General features: G+C 39.3%; 4 protein-coding genes across 8 annotated transcripts; 2 read left to right on the plus strand and 2 right to left on the minus strand.

Annotated features, from left to right (window-relative positions):
• The first annotated feature begins 1,335 nt into the window (after window positions 1–1,335).
• Window positions 1,336–3,193, plus strand: LOC103976936 (F-box/LRR-repeat protein 14). Its single transcript, XM_009392300.3, has one exon. The coding sequence runs from the start codon at window positions 1,513–1,515 to the stop codon at window positions 2,932–2,934; it is 1,422 nt and encodes a 473-aa protein (XP_009390575.2). The 5' UTR covers window positions 1,336–1,512; the 3' UTR covers window positions 2,935–3,193.
• Window positions 3,194–3,494: 301 nt separating this feature from the next.
• Window positions 3,495–15,453, minus strand: LOC103976935 (uncharacterized). 4 transcript variants are annotated; one of them, XM_065098284.1, is made up of 19 exons: window positions 15,333–15,453; window positions 15,064–15,241; window positions 14,823–14,985; window positions 13,374–13,510; window positions 12,514–12,617; window positions 12,303–12,398; window positions 10,237–10,327; window positions 9,887–10,007; window positions 9,602–9,801; window positions 8,701–8,820; window positions 7,847–7,938; window positions 7,723–7,778; window positions 6,908–6,997; window positions 6,719–6,818; window positions 5,445–5,549; window positions 5,275–5,347; window positions 4,359–4,513; window positions 4,217–4,274; window positions 3,495–3,998 (listed from the first exon to the last, which is right to left on the minus strand). In XM_065098284.1, exons 1-19 carry the CDS (start codon window positions 15,333–15,335, stop codon window positions 3,943–3,945), a joined length of 1,998 nt encoding a protein of 665 aa, XP_064954356.1. In that variant the 5' UTR covers window positions 15,336–15,453; the 3' UTR covers window positions 3,495–3,942. The 4 variants fall into 4 exon arrangements, 3 of the variants coding, with proteins under 3 accessions (XP_064954356.1, XP_018678244.2, XP_064954357.1); XM_018822699.2 differs by lacking the exon at window positions 8,701–8,820 and having other exon boundaries at window positions 15,333–15,442; XM_065098285.1 differs by lacking the exons at window positions 3,495–3,998; window positions 4,217–4,274 and having other exon boundaries at window positions 4,422–4,879.
• A 1,410-nt stretch (window positions 15,454–16,863) lies between these two features.
• Window positions 16,864–17,853, minus strand: LOC103976934 (probable E3 ubiquitin-protein ligase RHY1A). The gene is made up of 3 exons (XM_009392298.3): window positions 17,563–17,853; window positions 17,349–17,446; window positions 16,864–17,272 (listed from the first exon to the last, which is right to left on the minus strand). The coding sequence occupies exons 1-3, from the start codon at window positions 17,710–17,712 to the stop codon at window positions 16,972–16,974; spliced, it is 549 nt and encodes a 182-aa protein (XP_009390573.2). The 5' UTR covers window positions 17,713–17,853; the 3' UTR covers window positions 16,864–16,971.
• Window positions 17,854–19,845: 1,992 nt separating this feature from the next.
• On the plus strand, window positions 19,846–22,466 carry LOC135606918 (transmembrane 9 superfamily member 11-like). 2 transcript variants are annotated; one of them, XM_065098286.1, is made up of 2 exons: window positions 19,846–19,990; window positions 20,144–22,466. In XM_065098286.1, the coding sequence occupies exon 2, from the start codon at window positions 20,167–20,169 to the stop codon at window positions 22,174–22,176; it is 2,010 nt and encodes a 669-aa protein (XP_064954358.1). In that variant the 5' UTR covers window positions 19,846–19,990; window positions 20,144–20,166; the 3' UTR covers window positions 22,177–22,466. The 2 variants fall into 2 exon arrangements, with proteins under 2 accessions (XP_064954358.1, XP_064954359.1); XM_065098287.1 differs by having other exon boundaries at window positions 19,849–19,990; window positions 20,071–22,466.
• The last annotated feature ends 58 nt before the right edge of the window (window positions 22,467–22,524 follow it).

Below are 22,524 nucleotides of genomic sequence, written 5' to 3' on the forward strand. Positions count from 1 at the left end.
CATGCTGCCTTCTGTCCCCAGTCTCTGCTTTTTGGTGGGGGCAAAAAGGGTCGATCAGAACTCGTCCTCCCTTCTCAAGCATCAACTCCGCGTTTGTGTGATGGGATACCATGTCGGCCCGGCCATGCAAGCATCTTCCTTTACATGATTGACTTAAATCCCAGCAATAATTGAGGGGGGTGGGGGGAGGAGCTGCTGCTGCATGCCGTCTGTCATTGCTTCGAGTTTATCTCACGTTCGTTGCCTGCTGCTTCAGCTTCAGTGAAAAGATGCGGCCACTCTGTTCCAACACCAGAGAGTCCCAGTGCCGAGTTCATGCACTTCAAATCCCCATCTCCTCAGCACGAAATCAACTACATTCATGGCTGCACCTACCACGGTGCGCCATAAGACTGTGTGGCCTGCAATACTATGTTTCCTTTGAATGTATAACTTGATTGAGACAGGGATCGAAATGGCGAACTCTGCTTCTTCATATGTAACAAGAAGTGTTTCTGTAGACTCATTCCTTCGTTGCTTCTTCATGCTTTCGTTGTCTCAATCCTACCTAACCCCATTCCTTAAAGAAGTCATATTTCTATTACTTCCAATGTGTTTGACGAAATAACCCTTGTACGATGAAGTCATGCTCCGTTGTTCGCGGTGTTCTACGACGAAAGCCCACCCAATTTTGAACTCCAAGATCTAATCTGATGACCCACATCGTGCTTCCTATTCTTCTTCCATGTTTATCTACCCCAAGATAAACAAAGACCGATCAACATTTGTTTCGAAGCAAGAACTGGGGGCGGTCAATTCATCGAACATGTTGGCAGTGCTGTACGATAGAAAAAGAAATCCGAAAGGCTTCGGAAACAAAGACCGAGAAGTAAACCCACCGTTTCTTCTTCCGGAGATTTTGATTCCTAGAGGGATGCACAGTGGACGAGGTCGCGGTCATCACTTGCAGACAACCATGCCTTCTTGCTTGGGTATGCATATGTTCATACCAGCTTTGACTTTGTCCCGTCAACTTCGATGAAGGTAGGCAGAATTCGAAAGGTCTGTAAAAGATGGAACTGAGAGAGAATGGAAGAAGTCGCTCCATAGATTGATTCCATTGTGCGCGTAAGAGCAGCGAGGTTGGACTACTCGGTTGCTGATGCCAGCGATGGTTAAGTGCACGCATTGACGACTGCGAAGACTCGATAAAGCTCACACGAGCAGGAACTCGTTGTCTCGGCTGTTGGATCTCGTATCCAACGACAGATACTACACCATCTTTGAGGACGTGGAATGGCGCCGTGGATATTCTCTCTTCTTATCTGAGTTCGTCTATATAAGAGGTCGAGGGATTAAGATAGTTCCATCATAAATCTCTCATTCTTCCTCTCTTGTAGCGCATGTTGGATCGAGATCGAGGGTGTCTGAGCCGCGAGAAGAGGGATCTATTTGATCAGGTAACACCGGGTTGCAAGCTGCCTCTTTCATCCTCGCTTCCTTGCCATTGCTTGACGTTGTTATCGGTAGAGAATGGGGTTCTTGATGGAGGATGTTCCTGAGGAGTTGCTGGTCGATATCGTCAATAGATTGGAGCAAACTGCGGACAGGAATTCGGTTTCCCTCGCCTGCAAGCGCCTCTGCGCGATCGATGGAGAACAGAGGCACTTCTTAAAGGTCGGGAGCGGAGTGCATGCCGCGACCGAAGCCTTGACCTCGCTCTGCATGCGCTTCCCCAACATCAAGAAGCTCGAAATCGACTCCTCTGGTCGGAAGTCGAACCCGGCGAAGCAATTAACCAACGATGGCCTCCTTCGGCTCCCTTCTTGTTGCCCGTCGCTGACGGAACTCACTCTGAGCTTCTGTTCATCCATCGACGATTCCGGCCTCGCCTTCCTTGCGTCGTGCCCGAATCTCAGATCCGTGGAGCTCAATTTTGCACCAGCAATCACTTGTGCTGGGATTCTATCGCTCGTCGTTGGGTGCAAGAATCTTTCCGCTCTTCATCTCAATCGCTGCAATAAAGTGAGCAGTGACGAATGGCTGGAGTACCTCGGCAAGTTTGGGAAGCTGGAGGACCTCTCGATCAAGAACTGCAGGGGTATCAGCGAGGACGATCTCATCAAACTGGGGCCTGGGTGGAGCAATCTGAAGCGATTGGAGGTCGAGGTGGACGCGTGCCACAGGCAGTCCAAGGTCTACGAGAGATCATCGGTGGACAAATGGGCGAGGCATCAGAGCCGCTACAAGAATCTGCGGGAGCTGCGGTTGGTCAACTGCAGCGTAGCTCCGGGGAGAGGGCTGTCGTGCTTGTTGGGGGGATGCGAGGCTCTGGAGAGGCTTCGCTTGGACATGTGCGTGGGGGTGAAGGACACCGACATGGTGGCATTGGCCGGGAAGTCGAAGAACCTGAGAAGCATCTCGATTGGCCTCCATCCCCAGTACATGGCGCCTGTGCTGCTGAGCAATCCATTGAGACTGACCGACGAGAGCCTGAGGGCAATAGCCGCGGGGTGTTCGAAGCTGGAAGCCTTGGAGCTATCCTTCTCGGATGGGGAGTTCCCATCCTTGTCGTCTTGCTTCAGCCAGGGCGGCGTCCTGGCGATGATCCAGAGCTGTCCGATTCGTGTTCTGGCACTGGATGCTGCTTGCTTCTTCGACGACGGTGGGATGGAAGCCCTTGGTCGTGCTCCCTACCTGCACACGCTGAAGCTTGCCGAGTGCCAGGGAGTGACGGATGTGGGGATGCAGCAGCTCCTCCGACGCTTTCCACGCCTAACCAGTCTGGAGCTCCGTAAATGCGTGGGGGTGACGGACTTGGGGTTGAAGCCGCTGATTGGTTCATGCAAACTGGAGTCACTGACGGTGCAAGGCTGCCCTCGGATATCGGAGGAAGGTGTCCGAGGGGCAGCAAGGACTGTCTCTTACGAGCAGGATTCGCCATGGATCCATTGAAGAATCATCGTCAGGTGCTCGGTTCAACGGCAAGGAGGACTCGTAATTCTAGCAAAGACCGAGGCATCAAAGGCGACACCATTGACTGCGCCACTCGAAGCGAGCTGTACATGGTTTTTTTACTTGGACATTGAAGTGGTACTTTGTATCTTTAGGCTTAGTGTTGCAGGTCATAGGGGCAGTGCCTACAGGAAATTGTTTGTTTTCATTTAAATTCATTGTGGCTTTATTAATGCGAAAAAGGTTCTTTTTCTCTCAACTTTTTTTAAAGCAATTCTTTTCTCTCAACTTTGTAGCATCCAACAAAATAAGCAGCGGTGGTTGCTGTGAGCTAAAGTGCATGACCGCTTTCATAAACTAATTGATGGTCAAGTCCATGACAGCCACTTTCATGCTCGACTGCTTTTATCATTGCCTGAGCACAATCTTATCCACATAATTCGACAGTGAGGCAACGATCCCATACATCAATTCATTCTCTAAAGATGTGCTAATCATCCATATGCTCAAGTCCAATATACTTGACAATTAACAACAAACTCAACATACTTCAGCTCGAATTAATAAATAATAATATACTGATGAACTTATTTGGGCTGCAAAGAGTAACTTTTAACAATTACCTACAATTTATTACATATAAAGAGTAACCTAGCAATAAGTTCCGAGCCGAACATAAAATAGACCATTAGACAAAGCTTACTTCTCCTTTTGTCTATTAGTGCACTGGCAGCACTATGTACTGAACGATGACAATGTTTGCAGATAATGGTACATTCAACTTAATTAATTTGGGCCATCTTCACTAATTACACATATTTCTATAGGCAATACTGCCAATTGTACATGCAAGAATATTCAACGAGGTCTTGCTAGTGTTAGATAATGTGATCTAAACCAGATTTAGTCTCAGACCAGTCCGGTGCTGCCAAACAGACTTCCAATGAAGAGACCAATGATGGATCGCCGGCCAAATATTGTAATGTATAAAATCTTCCGAGGGATTTACTAATTTTCAACAGCTTTTCTAACAAAAGGGAACCGATCAGCCCAATCACAATACGCTGCAAGGAGGAACAAAAGATGCACCTTGTAAAACAACCTTTAATTTGGAGACAAAACCTAATAAAGTAGCACCAACTGTACAGTCCGAACAAGAAACATCAAGATATATATGTAAAATATAAAGGCAAAACAAACTATTAGCTAAATCAAGTGTTCAAGGTATATCTGTAGAATAAAGATAAAACTAATTAATAGTTAAATTAAATGTTCAACAAACCTGAAATAATGATTTGATGAAGATCCGACTGGTCTTTAAAATCCTCACTTATTTCACCCTGCACCAATTCAAATAGGATATGAAAGCACTTCTCAAATTAAACAATGACATCAAGATCAACAAAAATACCCTACAACTGAACCTGGTTTAAACTTCTGACAATGAGATGAGACAACTTCTCAAAAGAGCTCTGATCAAAATTCCATTGGTTTAGAAGAGATTCCTCAGATGTTAAATCAAACACCAATGAGCAAATGCTTGAAGCCATCATCACGACAGATGGATCCTTGCAGTTCTCTTACGAGTGCAAAAGGAGGTAAAAGAATCATATCACATAATGTTTATAGATATAATAAAAAGAAATAAAAATCAATTCTTAGCATAAGCCATATGAACATTTCCGCATGAACATAAAAGGTATAAACAAAATATTATATTATACAAATTCATTCAGTATTCTAAGTAACGATTTAGTAACTACCCACTCAAATCCCAGTAGATAACATCATTTTTTTATGTCAACAGGAGAATTAACACAATTAATTAGAAGGAATACTAGTAGAAGCAAATGAACCAGTATTAGTATCTGCGGATGGACAAAAGTTGCTCAATAGCGATCAAGATGCATCCTATGCTCGAATTTGAGCTCCAAAATGGATCCATCTGGAGTATGAACTACATCCATCACTTATTTTCTAAATGAATAAATTGGTAACGATGAGAATACAACAGGTGTAAATTTAAAAATTGCATTATCCAATTAGCAAGAAAAAGAGGAAAGAATAAAGTTACATATGAAGTTCTTTTTGAGGGTTTATGGGGTACATATGTATTTGAATGGCTTTTCACAATCATTAATGGTTTTAACATTTTGGGCATGCTAACTCGAACAGATGAACTGGATTAGTAGGTTGCTTGGATCATTTCGCATTTATAGGTTCCATGTTTTTCTTTTCTGTGTTAGCATAGCACACTGAAACCTTGTGATAATAAACTCCGTTGGTTCACCAATAGTTTATATTATGAGTCATATTACATGATAGGGCTGAAGAAAGTACCAGTCCAAAAGATCAATGCATGTAACAGATTGACAAATTGAGACCCCTCTATCCAAACTTCAAGTTCCTTTCGCTGTGTCAGGATAACCCCAAAAATCATTAAAGTTGACAAACTGAAAATATAACCATGACTAATTACAAGTGAAAACTAGAGGTGCAAAGTAACTTACATTTAACAGGAGATTAAGGATGGTATCACAAGCCAAAAGCACTCTATCACTAATATTAACCATCTTGCCATTACTTCCAACCATGTTCACAAGGCATTCCACTATCTGATAATGTCAAGAGAAATACGATTTATCTCCAGAGTATTAAACTGAAAATGACAGCAAAGCAATATTATCTCATTGTTCAGATGGTCAGAATTACATCTCATGTACAGAGTACTAATTTTACAATGACAGTAAAAAACAACACTGGTCTCATTGTTCAGGTAGATCTACATGTTAAAGGCTTAGATAATCATACATGTAAACTATGCATACAAAATAACCAAAATGTGTAAGCCGACATGAAAAGTGTAGAATGTACTGCAGGTTGCCAATAAACTACTTATAATTAGGTCTGAAGAGGGTTTCGATATTTGTGGTGGTATTACATGGTTACATACAACAGTAGACAACAATGCTCCAAATGTGAATTAAAACACCATTTCATTGTCACACAATATGAGAAAACACACATGCATATTTTGTTTATCTCTTGAAATTTCTATGGCACATCAGTAATGTCAGTAGTAATTCTACTGTAAATAAATGAGACAGATTTCTATGGATCAACATATTCGAGCAAGAGCAACACTTGTAATTAGCACATGAACTCACTATGATTGAAGAACTAGGAGTGAAGTGAAGGCCAGAACATCAATCATAGAAACAAATAGAAATTAACATACAATACCGATGGTTAGATCCATACAGGATGAAACTGCATCTGTGATAATAACCATCACACGTAAGAGTGACCAGCTACAAGAGAACTCATCATTTAGTCAATTAGTGTCAATGTTAAATACATCAAAGATCCAAAAGAATCTTAAATGTAGAACCTCTAACAAGAGTAAGATGTAGAAACATCACAATCATAATTATATAAGAAGTTGCTTTTAAATTTATTAAAAGTACAAAAAATTGTAAACAAAATATTACAAAAATTAAGGAAATAAATGTTCAATATGTACAGTTGATCTTATCACAAATTATTGAATTAAAGTATAAAGAAAGTATTAAAACTTCCTGAAGTATCTGATAGTGCAAGTAGCCAGATATGGCAAAAGCTCCAAAAATCATGTGTCTCAGAATATCATTGGCACATTGCAGTATTATGAGAACAATGTAAAAAAAACGAAAGACAAGGAGTTCATTTAGCTGCATTGACTGAAACGAAATTAAAAACATAAAGAATATATGTTGTAACTGGTATGTAACAAATTCAAGCGCACCATTTTATGTCCACCAACTGAAGCCAATGCCTTGCACCCATCAATGTCCACGGTTAATTGGCACAACATTGGAAGCAAGAAGCAGACGGAGTAGAAGGGACTACGATTTAGTAACAATATGCAACAATCAGCAATGAACTAAAAATATATCTTGAGTACTAACATAAAAACCAGAAAAGAGAATTAAACCTTGATTCCTCTTCACCTTCAATTGATAGAAGATATCCTAACAAATCTCGGGTCTTTTCCTTACATGCAGTGGGTGCCTCTGCAAGATAGCTGGAAAAGACATTATATTCAGAAAAAAGTTGATATAATATAAGATCATGGACGTCACCAAGATAGCAAAACAAAATAGACAGCTACACTCCTAAAGGCCACACATTTTTTCAAGCATTTGTGTAACTTTATGTAAAAAAAACTGCAGGCAATCAAGTAAAAAGTGGTAAATAGTTGCATAAGTGAAATCAGTTAAAAGCACTTGCGAGCATTAACTACTTCATACTAATATGAGGACAACAAAATCTTTGAATGACCATTGATAACTTATCCCATCTTATCACAGACCTTATTTTATTACAGGTTTCAACTTGGTGTTTGAATGAATTTGTTTTATTATATGAATCCAATTACAATCTATATTTGATGTTTCAGAGAGAATGTCAAAGTAAAATACCTTCCATTTTATTTCAAAAACTCAGCTTAATCAATAGTATTAAATTGGCATTAGATTGGAATCCAGCAATCTCTGGCATACCATACGAATGTCAATCTAGTAAAAATTTTTCTACTAAATTCTCTATCTAGATTTTAAACATCCATAACAGCAAAACAATTCCACACACAATAAAGTAGCTACAGTAGATGAGAAGATGGCTTAAATATCCATCGACTAGAAGACAACTGAACAAAACACAAGCAAGACAATTAACACCATATGTCTAGCTGCAGCATTGAAGTTCAAGGTTGCTAATACAATTAGAAAAAGGAAAAGCCAATCATACCTTCCTATTATTCGGACTGCTGCCAACAGGTCATCTCCCTTTATTTGACCATGATCCTACATAAGATCAACCGGATTAAGAAATTAACTATTTCAACCCTAGCCTAGGAAGAGACTATAATCACCTTTGAGTCTTGCAAAAAATCCAGAACCAAATCAATTGTCTCATTGAGTCCCAAAATCATCTTTGTCAGAGTGCTCTCTTTGACGGAAGGATCTGCCAGAAAAAGAAAGGGCGGACGCTCATAAATCCAAAAGAATTCCTAGAAACCAAGAATCTATTAGGATAAAGTACAAGTACAAGTTTTAACGCATGTGCATGAAAAGTGCAAATTGTCTCAGCCTCAGGTACAGCTGATGCTATGTAAAACCTTATTCAGGAGATTCAAGCTTGTTGATCTACACTCCTTGAAATGCCTCCATAAGAAAATCATGATAAATGAATCCTGTTTATCTAACTGTAAGCTCATCAAAAAATAAACAGTCAAATTTATGATATATTGTTTGTTTTTTCATACCAAGCATCATTACTTCTAACACGGGGCACTTAAGAGGGTACAAACTCACATCAACTGTTGGTTCATGGAATTATGCTGTTGAGTGACTAGAATAGTCAAAATTATCGATCAACCTGAGACATCCTTTTTTTCCATCGATCATACTTGGTTTTTTTTCCTGATCAGTATATCATATACTTACCACAAGATGTATTATACCAGTCTATTAACCAGTCAGTACTATCATGTTATCCTTGAGATCTGTTATGATAATGTCACAATGCTTCTTATATCAGGAAAAAAAAATTCTTGGATAAAACAGATATTAGTGCCCTACCTACTCACGAATTCAACATCAACACATTTTTCAACTCTTCTTATGAAAATTCATGTATTAGAAAAAAAGAGTCTCTACTCCAGAACTAAACCAATATTTTTTTAATAAGGATACATATCAGTTGGTCTGTATAATATGTACCAACCTCTACGGTCAGGTACCAAGCCTTGGTCAGACCAGTAAATATCAGTCAGTATGGTGCATACCAACCAGGCAACCAGTATTTGATTCTTTGCTGTTTGGATCTCTATCCATGCTTTCAAGCCTATAATACAATAAAAAAAACAAGAAATTGGTAGCATAGCACTAGCTATGCAACTGTCAGTGCAACACACAGAAACAAGTAGCAAGCTAGCAACTACAGACACTAGTCTCACAATCCTTGTTTCAGTAGCAAGACATTGTATGTCATAAGTCCCAACATCTTGTATGTTGGTGCTATAACAAAAAAGACACCTGGTTGATTGAATTTAACTATTTAAAAGATAAAATTGCAATCACATATATACAAAGAGCAAGAGAGCCCAGATCTATATAAATTCATCCCCTCAAAAACGTAGGATCCATTATCAAAAAAAAAGATATTTTTATAGTATTATATGTATATGTATATGTATATGTATATATGTGTATATATATATATGTATATATATATATATATACACAGATACATACGTATGCATGTATATATATATACATATACATATATAAATATATATATACATATATGTACATATATGTATGTATATATACATATGTATATATATATACATATATATATATACATATATATATATATACATATACATATCCATATATATGTGTGTGTGTGTGTGTGTGTGTGTATCCAGAGGCATAAGCAATTCTCTCAAGAGAAACTATTATTTATTACAATTCTGTGTTGTGATAATAAACAACAAATAAACTAATTGAAACAAGTACTAAAAAAACCAGGAAGAATAACTCTATATGGTGGATAAGAGTTTTTCGAAAATAACAGCCATAAATTAGATAACAAGCTAACTATTAGCCAACTACAGATGTACCTTTTGCCCCACTGACAGTTGACATAAGTTTAATGATCTTCTCCATCAAAGAAAATAATATAGCCAAAGATCGCTGCTTCTGAAAGATTGTTCCTGCAGCATCGGAAGAACTTCTGGAAGCTTCATATTTTAAGTAGGCCAGCTCATTAAGAAGAACAGCAACTTCTACCCTTGAGGACTCGAGTACAAGCAATACAAACCTAAAAGCAACTCAAGATAATAAAAAAATGATGTTACCACTTAAAAGAGGTTCCCCTGGGAAACCAAAGACATTGTTGCTCTTACTTGTCAACTGGCATCGGTTCCTGGTTATGATGCAATCTTGTGTGTTCCAGCAGCCAGTTTACCCCAAGTATAGACATCATTAAATCAGCCAGAAGAAGGGCTTGGAGCTTTTCAGTAGAAACTACAAGTTTGAAAATATATATTAATCATTAATTTTCCCTTAACAGTTATACTTGATGTTTACTTTCTCAATGGGCCAATAGTGTGTGACAACAATAATTATAAAAATTAATCCAGCTAACATGATGGACAGGGAGAAAATAGGGGAAAGAATGGTGAGGAGGAATTCAAGAAGTTCGATTTTGTGTAGTGTAAGTATCAAAATCTGTAAAGCAGTGATGCAAACATACCAACTCGGTTTTGAAGTATTTCGCTAATGCCAATGCGTATTTGACTTGCCCAAATATCAGTTGATATTGACCTTAGAGCTTCATGAAGTGGCTTCAAAATAAAAAAGTATAGATATGTTCACAAAATTAGTGTATTTGACATAACTTCAAATCATAAAATAAGAACAAAAAATCAAAATAAATCAACAAGAAGCTGGCTTCATCAGTGAGCCAATGATGAATGAAGCAATTAAAGTAAAACTATTATAAATTTTCAATAACAAAACAGCAAAAGATCCCCAACAAAATGTTTCAAAGTGACGTTACAGGAAGGAAGAATGAGGTGCAGCAACTTCACCTATTATTGTATCTTTCATTTGTTTTACAAGTCTATATGTCAAACAATAAATAAGATGGTTGCAACAAATTAGAAGACAATTAATGGTGGCAACCACTGAATTCATGTAATTTTCCCCATAGATGTTCCAGTCAGATTATCTTACCATACAGGAATAGGAAATATGTACTATTTACTGATACTACATGATATTCAACATGCAGCACTCTTCAAACATGAGAGACGCATGAGTAACTGGACTACAAATATGAGAGATGAATGAGTCATTAGACTAAAAACATGGGAGACAGCATGAGTAACTAGGCTATGTTTATATTCTTTTTGCTGATTTTCACTTCCATTTATTCACTTATTGCTATTTCCTCCATTCTCTCAGTGTGGACAGCAGATGTGGACGGCAACAAACAGGACATTAAAAATTCTTTATTTTAGTTAATTTTCATTAGGATAGTTAAAGATAATTATTTAGATTTAGTGACTGCTAATATACCCAGTCACTGTAGCAAACAGTTGCAACATCAAGATAAAGAAAAATTAACTTTGTACATTTCACATGATTTAATATAGCTATTAATTGATCATGTAAATTCACTTGCTTTCCAATCATAATCTTGTAGAGTTTTTTTTTTTTCAAGTCGACCATAAAGGCAAAAAGCACCATAAGGGTGGAGCAATGTCAGGTACCAAAGAAGGTCCAAAGCAAGAAAAACAGTCTAGCCCATAGTGCGAGTGGCCAATTAGATTCCACTACAGATATTATGATTTATTTTAAGTTTAATTGATGGTAGTTATGCCTTTAGAATATAATTAGATGTATAAGCCTGAAGATGCAAATCCTTACCAACTAATTAGAGATTGATTCCAGTGTAATTGACATAGATATGTAAATCATGGTCAGTTTCTTCAATGCAACATGGATTATAATGACCTATCAGAAACAAAACAACTAACCAGTAGTGACACTCAGAGGCATCAGTCTTCTGAACAAGCACAAATAGGCATATGCTGTCATACCAATGTTATCCAAATGCATTCAAAACTTTCATTTGTTTCTAACTGTTCTACATATGTAACTTGACTTTCAAGTTTTATTAATTCTAAAACTGTAAGAATACTATGTCATTAGCTTGCATAATAAATTCCTGTGTCATTGGATGCATGTGCTAACCAACACACAATTAAACATGAAATGGTGAATGGCAATGCAATTTATTAGTTTCGACAAGCAATTGAATGAAGAACAACAAGGAGAAAGTACTTATGCACGCATCTTTGAATATTTTCATATTGTGTACTGATTTTTAATGACAAAAGGACCTCTAGCAAAAGAACACAGAAGCTAATCACTTGTAAGTAACCAGATTATAATTACATTTTCAGTCCATCATCTTGCTTATCCTATCTAGAAAAGACTCTAAAATTCTTCTTTATTTTTCATGTTTAATCATTTAATGCAAATTCTGACAATGTGAAGCATCAAATGCATCATTAACACTGATGCAGCTATGACATTTTCATTCCAAATAAATAGGTGACAACCAATGGCTTCATTGTAACATTTATGCAGGATCTTATGCCTAAATTGACTAACTCGTGGAAGTTGCATCAAACATAAACTTAGCTCCAAGTACACTTGGAAAGGAAAAAAAAAAGCAACTTTAGTATATCTGACTTTCTTCCATAATGATTGATATCAGATAGAAGATAAGGAGACAGAAAAACATCATACAATGTAATTTGATGATAGAAGTGTAGTAAGCATATGCAAAGCATCGAATTTGTGGATGTTCTGCAGTACAGCAAATTGCCTAGCAACAGAAGTCACCTGGGGATCACATAAGCTGTCAGTACATACATAAACAAATAGATAGCGTAATAAACCATCATTAGAAATGATTGAAATTGAAAAAAGAGAATTCTATAAGTGCATGCCAGCATACCATGGCTAACATGCCTCGTAGGTTCTCATCATTTAACAAATCATCAGATAGCCGATTCACTACTAGCTGCTGAAGTTGCATGGCAAACTCAAGTGACCGAGAACCTTCAAAGAAATAAAGACTTGATAAAAAAAACAACATAATCCACATATGGGATAAAAGTTCAAGGCATGTCCAAGTCAGCATTAAGGCAAAAGGAGAAAGAAAAAAAATAAAACATAAAACTTAAGGGTAAATGCTAAATTTGGTAAAAAGAGCTTGAGCACTTCTGTTCAAAGGAGAGAACTTCCAAAGACCTGTCAAAAGAGAAGATCCAAAAGAAATTCTATACTGAAACCACTTTCTGATAAAACTTGACCAACTACTTGACCTAGTTATTTGCCATTCAAGTAACTTTAGCAAAGTTGAATTGCATTCAATAGCATATTCTAGATATACATGAATTCTAAGGTTCAACTCTAGAGTTCTCATTAAGAGTTTAATCCTACCGTAGACATCTCATAACAAACTAAATTGGACTTTGAAAGTGTAGCCATGCCTTGATCCAGCCATTGATCCGTAAACTTTCAAATTTCCATTAGTACATCAACAGTAAAGTACTAAGAAGAGAGGTGCCAGATGAAACAAGTCTAGTGGAATTTGTGGAAACTTTCTAAGTCAGATTAAAAAGCTTCATTGGTATGAGCCATCAAGCATGAAGATATGTGATTACCTGAGGAGTCCTTAAGGCAGGTTTACGGCAACAGGTAAATCAGTAGTGTTCATAAAGTTGAATACATATTTATTAAATCCAGCACCAAGTCCAATATGTTTCTAACACCCAACAGTTCCAACAAAGGAAAATCAAGTGCATTTAATACCATCAGTCAGAGTAGAAATATGTGGAGCAAGCATGCCCATCACTCCAGATTCATAAAATTTGACTAGACCATTCTCTGAAGCTGCAGCAACCAACAACAGAAACTCATAGCATTCCTCAACAATAAAGGGGTCAGACCTGACAAACAAATTCAGTGAGAAGTAGTTAAGCAGAAAAGTAACGTACATTTATATTACAGAGAACTTTAATCAGAGATCAGAAAAAAATGTCTCCAATGTAAGGTAATATGGTATATGAACTGCAATTGCAAATGGTACTATTACTATAGCAACAATCACAAATCAGCAGAACACAATATTATTAATCAAGGGAAGCAACGTTAAGTGGGCAGTCCTCAAGGCAACTGTCTAAACTTTGAACATGGACATGGTGATCCCACCCCAAGCTTCAGTACTCAAGTATTTTAAACTAATTTTTTAGTTCTCCAATTTGGTATAAACTTAGGAAACCTACAGAAAGTAGGTTTTTATTCCAAATTTTCCAAAGATTTTTTTTTCTTTAAGTTAAGCCTATTGTCATTCTCATTTTTGTAGCCACCTTCACTACCATTGTTACCATCACCATAGCACCACGTTCTTGCCAATTTCACCATTGCTGCTGCAGATGTTGGTACCAACCTACTACTAATCTGCTTCAACCAACCCTATTGCCACCACCAATGCTCATACCAACACTTCATCTCCACCATCATTGTTGGTGCCGCCACAACTACCATAACTGTTGCATGCAACACCACCACCATCACTGCAGCTAACACCAGCTCCATCACAAGGAGGCCGCTGCTGCCATCAACACTCTTGTACCACCTTCATCACCTCATCACCACCATAGCACCACTACAACAACCCTAAAGCCATCACAGTCTCTACCACCTCACCTGTTGTAACTACACACTATTATCATTTCCATCATCCCCATCATACCATTTAGGAAACGTGTTTAGCACATTATTAATCATGGAGAACAACAACGATAAGCCATAAAGTCCTAACTATTGGAGTCAGTTACACAAATCTTTTCCGTCCATTGATCTCTATTTATGAAAATGACACTACAAAATTTTGCTCTTGCAGACAGTTGTCTAGAACATTTTTCTTTAATTTTTATCTGATCATGAGACTGACAATGGAACAGATTAAAATTATTAGCGTGCACACAAACAGGTGGAGTTGCGTTTCTTTCTCATTTCTTTCCCACAAAAAAGAAAATGGAAAATTAGAGATAAAGCATGAAAATCGGTGATCTATTTTCAACGAGAACACATTCATAGTCGTTGCATTTAAAATTCAACCACATGTATCACATCGAGATACAATAGGGCATAGGGCACAGATATAACTAAGCATAAATCCTTCAATACCAACAGTTTCGTCATGCAACACCCAATTTTAGAACAAACAATAATTAAAGACAAAAAAAAAAAACATACGATGTTGAAGTAATTTCTGCTACGTGAGGAATTTGGGAGTTCATTTCCTCCGACGACGCAATCTCCGGCACCCGACACAATGCAGCAAGAAGGGTGATGGAGAGTCGCAAAAACGCCTCCTGCTCCTCGCCACTCTTAACCCCGCTGGCTCCCTTTCCCATGCCTTAATCAAGACCCAAGAACCATGATCCATCAAAACGGGTTAAAAATTGGAGTAACATGAGATATTCAAAAATATTACCAGTCATGAGGAGCCGCTGAAGGAATCTCGCGCCGACGGCTTCGTAAACCTTGAGAACAGAAGCGGTGTCGCCCCCTTGGCAGAACTTGGCGGCGAGGAGGAGTCCGGCGAGCTTCTGCTCGTCGCGCTGCCCTCTCAACAACTTCAAGCAATCGTCGAGAGAAGGGCCGGTCGATTCCTAAGGCAAAGACAGAAGAAAGATTAAAAGGCTTCCATCGTGCCTCGAGAGAGAGAAAGACGCAGAAAGAGATCGGAAGAAAGGGATTAACCATCGAAAGGGATCGAAGACGAAGAAAGAATAACTCCGGTTCGATTCTGGATCGGCGAGAAGGGAAGGGTTTCTCAAAAGGATGAGGCGAGGGAGACACAAAAGGAGAGGGTTTCTTGAACTCCACCGAACGTTCGAGGAGCTCGCTTTTGTCGGGCGATACCTTAAAGAGATCCGATACCCGTTAAACCCGTTAATTAAACCGTACTAAACAACACCTTTTTTGTGTCTCAAAACGGATCGGATCGATCTTTAGATTAGAAATCCATGCCCGAAGGCGCCTACCGCCGTCTGTGTCCGTTCTTTCTACAGCAAAATGTCTTGCATATCCCTACAGAACGCTGAAATCACAGATTTATTCGAAATATCACTCTGTGCTTTACATTAACCATCAATTTTATTAAGTTGATAAATGGGAAAATTTATGAAGCTAAATTTGATATTATTCACTGAAAATACGAGAAAGTATATGCATGATACTTTTTGATCTTTTTATTTTCTTTTTTTTGTTTTTTGCTCTTCTGATTTGCTTGTTTTAAGCCAGCGATATTTGAATATTTAATTTTAATTTTAAGAAACCTAAAAAAAAACTATGCTTTAAGTATTATTTATCAGATATCATCAATATATGATTTGCATTGTTGTAGATTTTTTTTCTTCTTACCATTAATCAAATTTATCATAATTAATGTTTTACTTTATTAGAATTATTCATTTCCTTATTTGTGTAATATGATTAAGGAAATAATTAAAATTAGTTTCCTTAATAACATGGATAACTTAGTAAATTATTCAATTTAATTAAAGTTTTAATTAATTTTAAAAATTATTAATTTAGTGAATTTTATGAAATAATTATTTTAAATTTTTTTATGTGAGAAAAAATTTAAATATAAAACTTAATTATTTCATAACTTTCGAGATGAAATAATTTTGATTTTATATTTTAAAATACTTGATATTAGAATTATTATATTCTTGTGATGTATAATAATATTTTTATTTCAAAAAATTCATGATTAGTAAATAATTATTTAGTTTCAAGATGATGATGCATGAATCATGATGTTATTTATAAGCTTAAATGATAAGTTGATGTAATTTTATCTTAAACCAAATTATTTTAAGAGTTTTAATTGTTAGCATTCTAATAAATTTAAAATAATAATTTTAATTCATTTAATTAGACAATTATATGTTTTGTGTGAATTTATATTATTTAATTAGTCTTAAATTTATTAGATTATTTGATTCATGAAAAATAAATTTTAAATTCAATTATTTACAAGTCTATTTTATTGTATTATCAAATGTTTTAATGAAATGCTTATTCTGGTAATTCATTCAGGTTTTATTGTTTTTATTCTATATTTATTTTTAGAATAATATATTAATTTATAATAAATCTGATTTTGAAGAGATTTTTTCGTCAGCCCACCAAGAGATTTTAATACTTTTTCTAGTTATAAATATTTAGTATTATAAAAATAAAAATATTATATATATATATATATATATATATATATATAAAATGGATTTTGAAGTGATTTTTGTTATTGACATAAATTTTCTCATAAATTACACCACCTATTTCCAGTAGCGTCACTAAGCAGTCTCTGTAAATTATCGCCATAGCTACACTACCGACAGCTTTGAGGAAAGATCGTTGTTCTGCAACATGGACAGTGGGAGTTACTCTGCAGCCATGGCACCACACAGTCACAGTGAAACCTGTGAGCACAAGGCAAGCGAAGTAGCACATCTCCCCTCTTGAACTCCTCCAAACAGATTGCACATTCCGCTTGCTCGGATGCCGTCCACCCCAGCTTCTTACTCCAGCTGAACTTTCTGGTGCTCTTGGACGAGAACACCTCTCCCTGCACACTCCCTGGGATCACTTGCTCGCTACCGCACTCGCTGTTGCTTTCCAAGCCACGATACCTGCAATAGGATCAGAAGAAAGCTGTAGACTTTGTGGAGCTCAGGAAGCATGGAGTGATTCATCATCCCGTCACACCTCTTGATCTTTAGTCTTGCATCCAGTCTCTCCTTGGCCTCCCGAGCCATCGATCCAAGTGCTCCTTCGTGGACTTCTTTGTTCAAAATGGTTCTTTGCTAGTAATAGAATGTGGTTTGGCCAACAGCACGCACAACAAAGGAGCGACCATGAGCTCAACAAGTTGAAGAACGATCATGGGGAAGAACAAGTGCTAATGAGTGGTCATGGTTACCATGGAGCCAGTAGCGGAAAGATGTGCTTCACATCCTATTGTATGTAAACAATAAGATGATCTCCTCGTACCGGTGGATGAATCCGTTGAGCCGCCGTGGTGGAGTCGCCTTCTCCGGGCAAATTCCACTCCCGGGAGCATCCCAGCCATGGATGGCGAACACAGACAACAAAGGAACAACAGCTACCTGATTCTATATCGACTTCATCTCCATCCCACTGCGGCTGAGAGTTAGAGCTCTACGGTAGCAGAAAGCACTCCATGCTTTTGCCGAAATTTCATTTCCATCACCACCACATACACCTTCAAATGGTACAGAGTTTACATGATATATGGAGATGTCAGGGAACCACACGAAGCAATTGTAGGATAGAGGAGGAGAAGAATCGATCTACTGGTGGTGGCAGACAAACAAGGGCAACTTCCTTGAAGGTTCGCAGCATGTACATTACAGTCCTTTTCCTTTTCCTTTGTCCACTGCACAGTGAACTCTATATCAAATGGGACATGCAAGTGAGAGGGATAGCATGCTGGTAAATGGACAAGCAATCAAAAAGTGAGAGAGACATATCAGTTCTCTCTTACTAATTTGCAGAATAAATTAGACACAGCACACAGGACAATGGCAACAATGACATCTCTTCCAACCCAGGTTTTAGACAGACACCCAGATGAACAGTGTAATCTTGCTTTATACTTTTTCTTGAAATGAAAGCTGAAGCTGACTTGATATTATCATGATAATTAACCAGGAAAACCCAGATAAAGAATGGTTTTCAGATCAGGGAACAGTAAATTTATGTTAGGACATTCAAGACAGTTTGCACCGGGAATAAAAAAAAGAGAAAACTTGATATCACAGAACTCCATATGAATAATCAGAATTGATCTGTGGTAGTTTGCACAGAGTTGCTGATGAGTATTACCATCGTAGTCAAGTAATGATGGTTGATTATATACACATTTGAGTCGATTAGAGTTGTTATCATTTGTTAACGGAGTACGATGAAAAAAATATAAGATAAGAACAATTATTGAAGAAGTTTTATTGAAGTAACTTTAGCTTGGATACATTAACATGTCCCTCTCCTATTTATACAGATTAGGAGAGAGGGTTTTCCTTAATAGAATAGAAGATTTTCAGTAGAAAGATTTCCTCGTATAGTTGAAAAAATCTTATTTTCTATCATGCCCCCACAAGATGGTGCTCCTGTCAAGGATACCAATCTTAAATCGATACAAAGAATGGTTTACGAGTCAGAAGCTTCATGAGTAGGGCAAGAGTAAATCGTTGTTACTGTTGTTGCAGTTGCGATGACGACGACTGTAGTAGAGGAGAAAGCTACAGCAATAGAAAAAGTTATAGCAATGCTGTAGCAGAGGAATAAGCTATAGCAGAGAAGGAAGTTGCAGCAAAACAGCAAAGAAGGAAGCTATACTAGAGGTGCAGCAGAGGAGAAAGCTGCAATAAAAGTACAATAGAGGAGAAAGCTGCAACAAAGGAGGAAACTGCAACGACACTATAATAGAGAAGAAGAGTGCTGATGAGTGTAGCATGAAAATAATAAAAGATAAGAACAATTATTAAAGAAGCTTTATTAAAGTAACTTTAACTTGAATATATTAACATGTCCATCCATAGGAATCTATACATAGGATTTCCCTCGACAGAATATAAACTCGTATAGTTAGGAAAATCTTATCTTCTATCGGTCTTCACCTTTTATAATCGATCATGTTTTAAAAAAATATTTCATATAATAAGAAAGTATTTAAAGAAAAAATTTGCGTTCGGATTATACTAACAAATCATGCGTGTCGGTGTCGGTGTCGGTGGCAACTTCTTTGGATCTGATCACGTGCGTGAGAACAAAGCTACCGGGACGGAAGCAGAGATGCCCATCAAAAGGAGGGATGTATCATACAAATCTCACCAATCGTAAAGAACTACATCAGCTAAATGATTTATTTACGCGAATTTTGAAGATGCTTTTGGGGGTGAAACTGCTATCATTTGTCTCTTACTCGTTCCCCGTGTCTCATGCGGCCGTTACGCACATTTTTATTGTCCGAGTGAAAATAAGAAAAAGACCTAAATGGAATTAAATATAAAGTGTATTTCCGAAAGTAACCCCCGGTTGGATGAAGCGGGGGCATACGGGATGAGCATTCACTCACGCATAAGATACACAACCGACGCTTGGTGGGGAATAGGGGCACCTATGGTGGACATTTTGGGCATTTTTGGGCGCCCCAAGTCCCGACCTCGACCGGCATAAATATCGTTTCGAGCCCCTCCCCACTGCGTCTTCTTCGTCGCCTTCTCACTCCTCTGTTCTCCGTTCTCCTCAGATTCCTCCACCCGCCCTCCCTCCCTCTCTGCCGTCGTCGATTGGTTGGATCTCGCATCGAAGCGACTCGAATAGAGGTCAGATCTGCTCTCTCCTAATCCTCCCTGTTCGATTCGTTACTGTGATTTTTATGCCTTGTGCTGATGCGCATTTGTAGATCTGACGCTCGATTCCCCTCAAACGCCGAGATCTCCTCTTCCTGATCCGGTTTTGATCTCTGTGTTCTACAGATCTGTAAGGGAACCCATCCCTGATGGGTCTTGCTTCCGGTTTCGGCGCTAAGATGGGATCTCTTCGCGGATTTGACCTCTGGTTGCTGGTCTCCTGCCTCGCCATCATCCGATCTGGCGACGGGTTCTACCTCCCCGGCAGCTACCCCCACGAGTATCAGGTCGGCAATCTTCTCTCCGTGAAGGTGAACTCCCTCACCTCCATCGAGACCGAGTTGCCCTTCACCTACTACAGCCTTCCCTTCTGCCGCCCCCCGGAGGGCATCAAGGACAGCGCCGAGAACCTCGGCGAGCTCCTCATGGGCGACCGCATCGAGAACTCTCCCTATCGTTTCAAGATGTTCACCAACGAGTCCGACATCCTCCTCTGCCGAACCGATCCGCTGTCAGCCAAGGACTTCAATCTCCTCAAGAAGCGGATCGACGAGATGTACCAGGTCAATGTGATCCTCGACAACCTCCCGGCGATTAGGTACACGAGGAAGGGCGATTTCCTCCTCCGGTGGACAGGGTACCCGATCGGTGTCCGGGCGGGCGACGCCTACTACCTCTTCAATCACCTCAAGTTCACCGTTTTGGTGCACAAGTACGAGGAAACCAACGTGGCGAGGGTGGTGGGCAGCACCGGGGACGCGGCTGACGTGATCCAGACGACAGACAAGTCGGGATCCGGCAAGCCCGGGTGGATGGTGGTCGGATTCGAGGTTGTGCCGTGCAGCTTCCTGCACAATGCCGAGTCGGCCAAGAACCTGAAGACGTACGACAAGTACCCGGCGAAGATCCAGTGTGATCCTACCACCGTGGCCATGAAGCTGAACGAGAACCAACCTGTGGTCTTCACCTACGAGGTTGCCTTCGTCGAGAGCGACATCAAGTGGCCGTCCCGATGGGATGCTTACTTGAAGATGGAAGGAGCGAAGGTTCACTGGTTCTCAATACTCAATTCGCTGATGGTGATTGCTTTCCTGGCCGGCATTGTTCTTGTGATCTTACTGAGAACCGTCCGAAGAGATCTCACCCGGTACGAAGAGCTGGACAAGGAGTCGCAAGCGCAGATGAACGAGGAGCTCTCCGGGTGGAAGCTTGTCGTCGGGGACGTCTTCAGGGCTCCGAGCCACCCGTTGCTGCTTTGCGCGATGGTAGGTGATGGAGTGCAGATACTCGGTATGGCGGTCGTGACCATCTTGTTCGCCGCACTTGGATTCATGTCGCCTGCATCCCGCGGAACCCTTATCACGGGGATGCTGTTTTTCTACTTGATCCTCGGAATTGCGGCAGGATACGTTGCTGTCAGGATGTGGAAGACGATCAATGTCGGAGATCACTCTGGCTGGGTCTCCGTCTCCTGGCGTGTCGCTTGCTTCTTCCCTGGTATCGCCTTCTTGATCTTAACAACACTTAATTTCCTGTTGTGGGGTAGCCACAGCACCGGAGCGATTCCGTTCTCCTTGTTCGTCGTGCTGCTGTTGCTCTGGTTCTGCATCTCGGTTCCGCTTACTCTCGCCGGTGGTTTCATCGGTGCCAAGGCACCACATATCGAGTATCCTGTCCGCACAAATCAAATCCCTCGTGAGATCCCTCCACAAAAGTACCCATCTTGGCTGCTGGTCATCGGAGCAGGGACTTTACCCTTCGGCACCCTGTTCATTGAGCTCTTCTTCATAATGTCTAGCCTTTGGATGGGCCGAGTCTACTACGTCTTCGGCTTCCTCTTGATCGTCTTGATTCTTCTGGTCGTCGTCTGTGCCGAGGTATCTCTGGTCCTCACCTACATGCACCTATGTGTGGAAGACTGGAAATGGTGGTGGAAATCCTTCTTCTCCTCGGGATCAGTGGCTCTATACATCTTCCTATACTCGGTGAATTATCTGGTATTCGATCTTAAAAGTTTAAGCGGCCCTGTCTCTGCCACCCTCTACCTTGGCTACTCATTGTTCATGGTCATTGCCATCATGCTTGCTACTGGCACGGTTGGGTTCATTTCATCCTTCTGTTTTGTTCACTACCTCTTCTCATCCGTCAAGCTAGATTGAGCTACCACTTCTTGTTCCTTAAACTCGAAGAACGTACTTGCTAGTGGGTGCTATCTTGAATGGGGAGCTTGGACAGTCTATAGAACACATACTACCTCATTTGTATCTTGTTATTTTTCATTGGCAATAACTGTGGCTATACCATTTTGTCACCTGCATTTTAAGAACCTTTCTCTGTCATAGAATGTGTATCAGTCGAACTATCATTTTTTTCTTCGTTGTTGTCTCTTTTTTCTATTGTTTGTTAAGCTGTAAACATAGTCAGCCAATGCATTTGTTTTCATGAATAACTGCTGCATCCATGAATCCTGTAGTGCAAATGTTTGTGTGCTGGATTACACCATGGCA

Source organism: Musa acuminata, chromosome BXJ2-3, assembly GCF_036884655.1.
Source record: "Musa acuminata AAA Group cultivar baxijiao chromosome BXJ2-3, Cavendish_Baxijiao_AAA, whole genome shotgun sequence".
Classification (NCBI taxonomy): domain Eukaryota; kingdom Viridiplantae; phylum Streptophyta; class Magnoliopsida; order Zingiberales; family Musaceae; genus Musa; species Musa acuminata.

Excerpts from the sequence above, each read along its gene's own strand:
- LOC103976936 (XM_009392300.3), top strand. The coding sequence starts at position 1,513 with ATGGGGTTCTTGATGGAGGATGTTCCTGAGGAGTTGCTGGTCGATATC.
- LOC103976935 (XM_065098284.1), bottom strand. Across the intron at positions 7,939-8,700 it reads CTTGGTACCTGACCGTAGAG|ATCCTTCCGTCAAAGAGAGC; the intron begins GTTGGTACATAT and ends TTTTTCTGGCAG. Across the intron at positions 6,819-6,907 it reads GAAGGTGAAGAGGAATCAAG|TCCCTTCTACTCCGTCTGCT; the intron begins GTTTAATTCTCT and ends ACTAAATCGTAG.
- LOC103976934 (XM_009392298.3), bottom strand. The coding sequence starts at position 17,712 with ATGGCTGGGATGCTCCCGGGAGTGGAATTTGCCCGGAGAAGGCGACTC. Across the intron at positions 17,447-17,562 it reads TTTCCGCTACTGGCTCCATG|CAAAGAACCATTTTGAACAA; the intron begins GTAACCATGACC and ends TTCTATTACTAG. Across the intron at positions 17,273-17,348 it reads GCAAGACTAAAGATCAAGAG|GTATCGTGGCTTGGAAAGCA; the intron begins GTGTGACGGGAT and ends ATCCTATTGCAG.
- LOC135606918 (XM_065098286.1), top strand. The coding sequence starts at position 20,167 with ATGGGTCTTGCTTCCGGTTTCGGCGCTAAGATGGGATCTCTTCGCGGA.